Source organism: Alligator sinensis, unplaced genomic scaffold, assembly GCF_000455745.1.
Source record: "Alligator sinensis unplaced genomic scaffold, ASM45574v1 scaffold1719_1, whole genome shotgun sequence".
Lineage (NCBI taxonomy): Eukaryota > Metazoa > Chordata > Crocodylia > Alligatoridae > Alligator > Alligator sinensis.
Window position 1 is genome coordinate 856,199 of NW_005842507.1, and position 10,901 is coordinate 867,099.

Consider the following 10,901-nt stretch of genomic DNA (forward strand, 5'->3'; position numbering starts at 1 on the left):
TCTAGGAATTTATGACCTTTGCTCCCGGTTTTCCCCATGGGTGCTTTGGCTCGCCCACCCCCTGATGATGCTTTCCCCTTACTAGTCTTCTGTATTCAATTTATGCACCCAACTGCTGGCATTCTTTTGCGCACAGATCTATTCATCTATCTTCTGAAGATATTGCTCCAGGAAGCCCTTAAACAAGTGCTGATGGAGTCTCAGTGCTCCTGCATGGCTTGCCAGTATTTAGTATCCTGCTATTCTGCATCACAGCTCCTGCCCCTCAGCTTTCTGTCACCTCGGCCTTAGAATACCACAAATGTGACAAACACTTGGGTTTTCCAGTGATCACTGATGCTTCATTACAAATCAATAAGCAAAACCCAGCTGTTCAAATGTGTTATTTGTACTGTGGTAACACCTAGGAGCCCCAAATAGAGACTAAAGTCGTGTGCTGTAAAAGAGATTTAAAAGGAGATACCTATCCCAAAGAGCTCATAAGCATTCTAATGTGTGTCAGCATGTGGGATCTCAAAGCTTTACAAGGGTGAGTCAAGGATCAAGGGTCAGGATTGATAGAATATTTTTGTACTATGTCTGGTAGAAAGAGACAGTCCAAGACAGTGATGTGTGCGAATGCATGTAATGAGGGTGAAGAGTAGGGTGCCTCTTGTTTTAGAGATGGGGACACCAACGTACAGCAGTTTCCACAGTACGTCAGTGACCGAGTCTGGAGAACAGCAGAGCTCTTCTCACAACCAGTTCATGTCCATGAATATCAGACAATGCTGCTCTACCTCACTTAGCGGATTTGACAGTCATCCAATGAACCTCTTGCCAAATTGCTGCCTTTTGGGTGCAGTTGATCAAACCAAAAAATTGCAAATAAAGTTCTGCTGGGGAGAAGATGGAAGCCCCAAATACAATTTTATTTGGGGTTTCCATCTTCTCCCTAGCCGAACTTTTATGCTTTATTGCAGGCTGGTTTAAACTGGCGTTAACTGCCTTCGAAACTCTCTATAGTTGTGGTATCAGACCCTGCCTTTCCAGTAGCGTAGACTCTTACGTTTACGGCTTTGTTACAAGGTGGTTTTGTTTTCACTAGGGTAATTAACTGACTATTTTCCTTCTGTATCCTCAGCAACTATGATTTACAGTTATTTTCATTGAACCATAAACTGTACTCAGGAGGATTTTATAGGCAAAATTATAGTTTGCTCTCCAATGAAGAAAAGAAAAACAAGCTGATTTTCGCAGGCAGTTGATGTAGCCTGTTGTATTTTCTCAAGAGGGAGTATATACAGACCCATATCACTGATAACATTATTTTACACACTGGGAATGCTGCTGCTGAAAATCTGTCCCCATAAAAGACCAAGAGCATCTGCATCAGTACAGACAGAAGTAAATCATCTCTTCCTAACCAATCTCTACCTAAAACATAGGCAGAAACTGCCAAAATCCTACCTTGCTGGGAATGTCCCAAGATTTACTTTCTTTAAGATGTATTTTCTAGCTCTTGGGACATGGGGAGGTTGGAAGCAAAGCTTCTAGTGTATACAATGCGTTTCTGCAGTCAATATTTTAGCACTTCTGGTGCTGAACAGCTGCAATACCCACTGGATTGGTTTATGGTTCCTCTTATAACCAAGCCCCAGGAGCTGAGCCCCAGTCCAAACAAGAAGCTATTATTGTATCACCCTACTCTTCACCCTCATTACGTGCATTCACGCACATTGCCGTCTTGGACTGAGTCCCTTTCTACCAAATATGGTACAAAAAAATTCTATCAATACTGACCCTTGCTCTCTGTTACAGTTAAAAACACGTCCTGCTCTGCCATCCACAACCTTTGATATTAGTGTGACCTTTTGTTTTTTACAATAAAGTCATTAATGAGAAATAACTGCCAGCAGCAAATCAGAGAACACATGGCAACATCTGAAACATGCTGCGTCAGACATACTGATTAATGTGTTTATTAGCACTCAGTTAGATTAAACTAATCACCTGTTTGTTGAGTTTACAGATAGAAGTACAATGGGGATATCCTGCAAGTCTTTGAAGAACATACTTCCCACTTCCCATACTGCTGAGCCTTCATATGCTCATGGGCATGATAACAAAGTACAGTGCAGTCTATTCCCAGTATTTCATGGCCCACAGCTGCTAATGTTTTGGTGGCTTCACATGGGAAGATTGTTGTTATCGGGAAAAAAAATTAAATAAGAATGAATTACATTTTCAACGGTATATGGGTGCCTCTCTGTGTCTTGAAATGCCTAAATACCCCTGAAAGTTTGGCCATACATTTTTTGCTAAGGCAAGTTAGGTTTATTCCATGAAAGTCACCAGCTGAGGATCTGAATTTATAGTAATATAAATACTGACAGGCATGGGGATAGGGATTAGGAGAAGACTGAACAATCATCATTGATATGTATTTTACAGCTTGATTCCCTCACCTTTCCTTGTGCTGTTTATACCTTACTAGTGAGAAAAGTCCATCAGAAATAATCAAAGCTATTAGTAGAAGTGCTACAAAGGAGAGCAGAATCTAACTCATGGTCTTCATGAACACTGTGCTTTATCAGCATAGGGCCAAATTATGTTTTGTGTAAATCCGGTTCAAGCTCCAACTACTGCAAAGTATCTGGACCACAGTTAATCCTTGTAAAATCATCGTCTCATTGTTTACATCCTACAGATGGGGAAACCAAAGTAGAGAAGTAAACGGACTAATCTTGTGAAGTACTGAAGAGCCTTCACCATCATGCAGGTTGAGGTTTCTATGACGAGACCTTCAGGGCACCTATATACGTGCCGCATGTCGAATGAGCTTTAGTTAAAGTGCCCTCGCCACCATTTTGAAGCATGGGACGCTGAATACATGTGATGCTGCGGGTGCTTTAATTAGTGGCTCTTGGAGTACAGAGTATTCACTGTCCCTGTTGAAGTCAGCAAGACCTATAAGGGCTTGGCACATCTGATAGTCAAGTCATAAATGCCTAACAAAGGGAGGGAAATAGGGAGGGAACAAGAGTGGGAAATAGTACGAAAGTCTGGATTAGAACGAAGATGATGAATACTAAAGTTCCTATTGGTGGTTTTGAATGCACAGCTCTATTTCAAAGCTCTGTTACAAATGCTCTTACTCTGATTCTTCTTCTTTTTGTGCTTTTAGGCTTTCAAGTAAGGACTCCTCCAAGACTTCCAGCTCCTCCAGGGGGATCCTCAGCAGCCAACTGATGTGACTGATCAACACTCGTGTTCGAGCGTCATAGTAACCTTAAACAGATGGAAATATAAGGAATCGTTATATTCATCATACCAGATCAAATGGGGAATGCTGCCTTCTGTTCTGCCTGGTGACTGAGGTACATACTGAGAGAGCATAGTTTGTTCCTTCAGGTCATGATCAGGTATCTATGGATTTGGGCAATCAGCTAATAAATGGAGAAGTACAGTCTTATAATTATAATACTTAATTGAAGGCAATGGATCTGGATTGACTTATACTTGCTGAGGATCAGGCCCTGTGTGTACTCAAATGATCTCATAATGAAGTAATCCTTTTGCACAGACACCCTCAGCAGTGACACTCCATAACAAGTGCCTACCTAGCCAAGAAAAGATCTCCACGTCTCCTACTGCAGGAGTGCTGACAGGTCCCTACAACGGGGAAGGGGCACTGATAACTGTGGGAGAAGAGGGTCTTCACTCAATAGGGAGCTGCAGCAGCAAGCCCAGTGCTCAAAGCAAAGTAGAACAGATTCACACAGAAAATACGGCAGCTCCAGTCAACTCAGTGACAATGTAATACGTATTACCCTGTCTAAACACATCTCCAAACATATACATAAATTTAATTCCTCTCACTGGTTACGACAAGGACACCTGAGATTAAAAATACTAATAAAAAGTTACGGGGTAGGTTCAGTCTACCTACGCTGCTGAGAGCTGTTTGTATTTATTCTTCACTGTTTGCACTGATGGACAATATGCTCTGACAACATGCAATAAGAAAAATAATTACTCTGGGATTAGAAAGCAGAAATGCAAAAGGAAAGAGACATTTGAAACGTATGAGATTGCAAACACTTTCTGACAGGTCTGCTTCTTTTCCAGTACATCTTTCTCCAGCATCTGCTTCGTGTTGATGGAAGTCTCCTGTACAGTATTCAGCATGCTCTCCAGAGTGAAAGATGGAGTTGCATTTTAAGGGCTGGCATAGTATGCCAGCCTGAAATGTCTGGAAACTATGCTCCAGAGGGCTGATCAAGATAGATTGGTTGCCAGCTGCCTGTGAAGTGCTATCCAGATTAGGTACTTCTGTTCCTCGTTACCTTAGTATCCAAGTGTTTCATGATCTTTAGAGTGTTTACCCTAACAACAACCATCCGAGAAAGGGTATATTACACCGATTTCATAGCTGAAGAAGTGAAGCATAAAGAAACCCACGTTCACACAGCAAGTTGGTTGGCAGGGCAATGAAAATGAACACAGGGCTTTCATTTTCTACTCTAGAGCTAACCACTAGATCATCCGCCCCCTCAGTCCACCTACAGATCCACCTACATCTTGGTTTCTTCTCTCCCAATATGGATATAAATGAATATGAGAGACAATGGCATAAGGATGTTCTTTTTTATTCCTGGGTGATGTGGTAAATTCCACTGTCAGAGCTGCTGATTTTTGAGCTTTCCATGAATATAAAACGACAGAGCCAAAGAAGGAGACCACTCTATTCTGGTGTGAAATAGGCTTAATGCTAGCCAGCTAACTGCTGTCCTGTGCAAACGTGTTGAAGACCAACCTTTGCAAAGTACAACCAACAATTTGATAATGGTTGCCTTCTGTAATAAAGATCTCATGAGTCGTTTCACTAATAATCTTAGACTATTTTGATTTACACCCTGGGATTTTTAAGCAAAATGTTCACTTTAAACAAAAATAAAATCTATATCTTATTAAGTACTGGTTTTACAGGAGACTTGAGAACTCATTTGCTGCATGTAACTCCAATTTAGCCAGGACTTAGAACAATTTGCAGAATTTGAGTATGTTATGATGAGATTTTCAAAAGACTTAAAGGACTTTCAGTAGGGACTGGGTACCTAATTCCCATAAGCCTCGTTGAAAAAAACCTCCAATTTAATTATTTAGTTACAGAACACTTTCACTGTCTGATGCATTGTATGTCAAGCAATGGCAAACAGATGGTCAGAGGTGAAGGAGAACTCATGAGATTAACAAGGCAGGACATTCACTAAGATGTTAACGGGAGGTTATTATTACTCATTTATATTACAGAACAGAAGTTGGTTCTCTGGAACTATAAGTAAGAAAACAGCGTGATGCTGATGTTAAAAGATAAATGGTTAATTTAATATACACAGCCTTTACAATCTGAGATATTTTTAAAGTCTGTTATGTGAAGTAGGCTACATAAAACTCATTTAAAAAGAAGAAAAATGATAAGAAACTTACCATCCTTTAGAGAGAAGGACAAAAGATCCTGAAAGTAAAAATGAAAGAAAAAAGGTTTACACGATGACATTTTACTTAAGTATCTTAAATAGAATTGTGAAGCAGAAAGTCTATAGATGCACAATTCACTAATCACTGTATGGCAGGTATGCACAGTGGACATCATTATGGATCATTCCAGTACAGTATAGATCAGAGCCAGAAACTTCAAACACCAAATTATCCTTACCCAGCTATACCAACGTGGGCAGAAACGGTCAAGTGGGACGTGGTAGAACAGTTTACTGCTGCAGCATGTACTTGTATCACACATGATCGTACAGCCAGCAGGCTGCATCAATCAATTATACAGGACTTCCAAGTTTAGAGATGTGAGTCCTGTCCCTATTTCTACCACAGACATGCTATGCAACGCTGGTGGACTTATTCACGTCCAGATTTTGAAGCGATCTCCATGGCTTTGCTGCACAGCTTGAGGCACCTTGCCCTCTGTTTTCAAATGTCCTAAGCAGACAGGAATGTTAGCTGAAAGCAAAAGAAAATGGCCCTGGGGTGTTTCAGACTAACACACGAAAGAAAAAATATGGGAACCTGTCTCTAAAGATTTCTGGACTTAAATTTCTCTGTACCTCACTTTCTCCATCTGAAAAATGGGGATGATAATATTGACCCATATAATGCATGACTTGTGAGGATTAATTCTATTATAAAGAGCTCATCCATTATTCAGAGAGAGAGTACTAACAAAGGACAAAATACTGGTATTCCCATGTTCTTCTCTTGTACAATCACTTAACAAGTAAGCACTGTATGCAATCACCGCATAGAGCACTGATTCCATCTTTATGTATTTTTCCCACATCCAAGAAAAGAATTATAAAAGAAATGCCAGACACCTGCATATTATGGGGAAATCCTGATCTTTTTTGAAAATGAAGAGAACAGCCAAAGAACCAGGATGCTGCCAGGGAGCTTATTAGTCCCCTAATCCCTAAACATAATTATTATCCTAGAAACTCATCCAGTGTTTTTTTCTGTGACGGACTCTGGGGAATCTGGAGTGAGGAATGAGCTGCTTTTAGCCAACTGGTAATGCAGGAGGAGAAAAATATAGATGCTTTCCGTAATTCCCTGGACTCTGCACTATCGTTTGAAGACTGGCAGGCGTTGTTCTGTTATACAGATGTGTGAATTAGTTACACAGAGCTGTGTCCAAGAAGGGACCCCAGTGCTTTACATCAGGAACCTCTACAGCATTCAGATCCTTAAAACCTCCACCCTGCTGTTGCATAACATAGGAGGCAGCTACAGTTCACTGGCACCTATGTTTTAACATGTAAAGTTCTTTAGGCATCTTAAAATCTGCTTCTGGGCATGCCTATAACCACCTAAATCCTGACAGCACTGAGTGGCTAGATACCCAGCTCTTGTTTAAATTGTCTTGATTGAGAAACTAGTCATTTCTCCACCTCACCCATGGGCCATAGCTAATAGGCATTTACAGAGCAGGCTGACTGACTGGACTCAGGACTTTTTTGTGGATCTAACCCAGTAGGGGCCATTCTTTTGGGCAGGCATGCCATAAATTAAGCCCTGTTTCCCCAAGTCCCACTCCAAACCGCTTCCTCTACCCTGCTCTGCTTTCTGCTCCCCTTCCTGATCTGCTAGTCCCACACACGATTTCTGTCTATGTCACTTGTGGCGCACGTGCTGTAGGTTGGGCCACCCATGATCTAGCCCATAATCTCTACACAGGAAGAAACAGATCTGGAGAAAAAGGTTTTTTCCAGGAAGAACAGGCCAGCACCTTTAGATCTACTTCTATGTCTGTACAGGTAATTTAAGTGAATGACCATCATTGTTATCCATCACCATTGCTAAGCAGAAGTAACTGACCCAGAAAAGAGAAGCACCTGGGCAGCACCTGTGGCTAGCCATTGCTTGGGACATAATCTCTAACATGTTTGCCTTGGATAGGAAGATCATTAAGTTGGCAAAAGTGCTTTTAATGGGACAGGTGGGGGGCTCAGCTTTGTTTGAGTCAATCCATTTCTATATATTGACTTGGAGCCTTACTTCAGGCACTCCTTATTCTTTAGATGAGTTAAGTGTATTTCAATAGCAAGAGAAGTAGGTGAAAAATCTTCTGAATGACAGAGTGACAAACTACAGCTAATGTCTGTTTATACCAGATATTATAAGGGTGCACAAATGTGTCTAACTGTAATCTAGGCTTTGAACTACACTGTTGTGTGTTGTCGCCTAGAACAAAACCAATTTTGATTAGTTGAGATCACAAATAACAGTCTGTTCTCTCCCCCTCCCTCTTGTCTCAGCAGCAGTTTGGTTAAGGTGACCTACAAAAGACAAATTGTTTTTGTGCCGTTCTTTGCTTCTTTATGATGTATGAAGTGGGCACAAAACATAGTTAAAAAAAGAATGCTTCTTTTTTACAACTATTTGTTTTTCACTTTAGAAAGTCAGGTCCTCTTTTTTCTGAAAACTTTATGGACAAAATACTAGATCTTTAGTTATGATATCATCACACATACAAAACTGTAAAACCTGACTGTGAAGGAGAAATTATTTTTTTTCCAGGCTCTTTGTATTCTGCTTATTTTCTGTTGAGATGTATAACCCACAACTCCAAAAGCAGCTGGGAGAGAAGCTGTTTTGATATAAAATTTATCAATCCGCTTTCAACGTCCTCCAAGGAAGCCTCTTGCAAAACAGGGAAAAACAGACTTTCTAGATACTTCTAAACCAAAAAAGCTCCAAAAAGTAATTACCTTTCAGCCTTTCTTTATACACTAATAAGACAAAATGGAGGGCATAAGCCCAATTTTTCCCTTTTCCAGGGTTCCTTTAACAATTTGCTCCCTGAAACATTTACTAACAAGTAAAAACCTTAAGCCTACAAAATCCTCTCCAAGTGAAAGGTTATTGGTTTTCACTGAACATCTATTTAAACTGAGCTTTGATACAGATGGAAAGCAATGCCTTTTCATACCATCTCTGTTGCCTTTTTGCTGTACTTAACTGCAAGTAAAGGATTCAGTTTACCAAAATGCATTGGCATTAGTTGTCTGAAAATGTAAAACACCCATAATCCTTGTGTCTACGATCAATCAACACATTCTCAAGACACACCAAGAAGATGGGGAGAATGATAAACCAACTGGTAAAAATCAGCCTCTTTCCTTTTAGATTCATGGACTGGAGGGAAGATATGAGAGGACTGGGAATCTCAACTCAGAAATATATGATAATTAGACTGAGCAGAGGAACCCAGTGTTCAGAAGCAGTAACAGAGTTTTATAACTACTGCTCAATATGGAAGTTTCCCTTCCCTTCTGCCTAGCAGAGATTTCTTGCCACTTTTTTTGGGTTGGATTTACAGCAACAGTGTTTGATAACCAGTGGTCATGTTAGCTACTCTACCATTGAGGACTTTCAGGGGCTAGGTACAAACATTCAAAAAGTCCAAGGTAGAATCAATCTAAGTTGCATGGTTTTCTGTAAGCAGCGTAGTTTAGATCGGTAGTGAACAAAACACATGTTTGCCCTTTGATGGGGGGCGGGGAAGGGGGGGAAATCTTAGACTCCGTGGTTTCTCCCATTTTTAAACGAGTCCAATTGTGCTAAACTTCTGTTCTGTTCTGGGTACAGACCGGTTTTGTGTGCCGAACTTCTGTTCTGTTCCAGGTATAAACTGGTAAAAATGTAATGTCTTTACCTGGCCTCAATCAAGGAATGCTACCTGATATGATGCAAAAACAGATGAAGAGATTTCTCTTTGATTGCCAAGGCTTGGCAACACAGGTGACTCTTACCCCAAACCCTGCTGGTTCTTTTACCTTTACTTCTGGCCTACGACACAGAACATTCTAGACTAGGTTAGTCTCACTATTACTTTGTTCCAACTTTTATAACAAATGAAATTAAATTCAGGAACACTCATGCTCGCAGACTATTTGCTTCTGGCCAAGACCAGCTTATGGAGAGGATCATAACTGGATTCCTTTGCTTTAAAAGACAGTTCTGCTTACTATTTTAATACATTCACTGGGCCTGATTTCCATTTATATTAAAATCCTTTACGCTGCCAGTGGTGTAAGAGGGTCTTAGTAAAAATGAGACTCACCCGTAACATGTTGCTGTTTCTTGGAATCTATTGTAATATGGATGAGGGATAATAGCACAACAGTGGTGCAGTACGAGTGAAAAAAGGTAACTAGTTCTTGCTGCTCATGGGTTGTACAGGCAGTATTCTGCAGCACACAAGATAAAGGGGTCTGTGCACTACCTGTTCAATGGAGTCTACCTAGGTAGGTATCTATCACTCACGTATGTTGGGGAAAGATGGAAGGATGGATCAGTATTTCTATACAGAATGTAACCTGATATTTTCACTGCATATTGTAAATCCCACTTCTATTCCCCATTCCACAGAAACAGAACTTAACCAACACACTGTCATGTCTGACAAGTCCTTTAGAGAGAAACCAACTAGAAGAGAGGAAGAGATGAACTTACTTGGGTAATGATGACTGGTTTGTTTTTCAGAACAGGATCCTTCAGTAAAATCTCAGCAAATGTTTCTGTCCCCTCACCTCCCAAACCACTGGCAAAGGCTGTCATGGCAGGCAGGACGGTTTCTGACAACTCAAGCCATTTCACCAAGCCCTCCACAAGCTTCTTTCTAAAGGAGCTGCAGGAGAACACAAGCAAAATGATGCACACACTTGTAATCTCCTTTTCCTTAAGTCACCTTCACTTAAGAAGGCAGGAGCTAAAATGCTAATTAAAATGTATTCAAGGAATGCTCTCAGCTTGGGCTTCCTGCTGCAGTTACTATAAGAATGCAGAAAGAAATCTTTCTGGCAGTGTAAAAAATGTCTCAGGTATCTTAAGTGATATAGATTCAAATCGCTGTTTACAAGTCAGCACTCTTGCTCTTTCATTGCCTGACCATGTTGCTTATGATGCTACTTAAGATGCACTTTCTGTGCCTCTGTTTCCCCAGTCAAACTAGGGAATCAATGCTTGGCTGCTTCACAAGGAAACGATGAGGTTTAAGGTTTAGTTTAAGGTACGTAAAACACTAAATCTCTTCATTGTTTTTCCTTCTTGGCCTTTAAACAGGCTTCCCTTTGATGATCAACTGTTATTCACACAAGAGTGAAATGACAAAAACTCAGCAAAATGTGGGATTTCTTCCAGCCTCACATGTAGGCAACAAAACAGTTTGGGAGGGCCGGCATGCAGTCTGACATCTGGAGTGCTAAGGGACTTGATTTCAACTAAAGCAGAAGGAAATTTTAGATGTAAAATAAAGTCAATGCAGTTAAGAAACCCCCCCGCAAATAAAATACCAAACATCAGTCTCTTAGACTGTGCATCTCTCTGGTGCTCCAAAGGGCTACAGA

The 10,901-nt window shown here is 40.6% G+C and overlaps 1 protein-coding gene across 6 annotated transcripts in view; it reads right to left on the reverse strand.

The window, feature by feature from the left end:
• Positions 1 to 10,901, reverse strand: part of TMCO4 (transmembrane and coiled-coil domains 4) — a 67,851-nt gene that overhangs the window by 48,961 nt on the left and 7,989 nt on the right. For 5 of the 6 annotated variants that reach the window (XM_006031483.2, XM_025213151.1, XM_025213150.1 and 2 more), the window contains 3 exons: positions 10,009 to 10,183; positions 5,473 to 5,500; positions 3,138 to 3,270 (listed from right to left, as the gene is read on the reverse strand). In XM_006031483.2, coding sequence (XP_006031545.1) covers positions 3,138 to 3,270; positions 5,473 to 5,500; positions 10,009 to 10,183 — 336 coding nt within the window. Of the gene's footprint in view, positions 1 to 3,137; positions 3,271 to 5,472; positions 5,501 to 5,701; positions 5,998 to 10,008; positions 10,184 to 10,901 lie in introns of those variants that run through there. The other variant, XM_025213154.1, reaches the window with a different exon arrangement.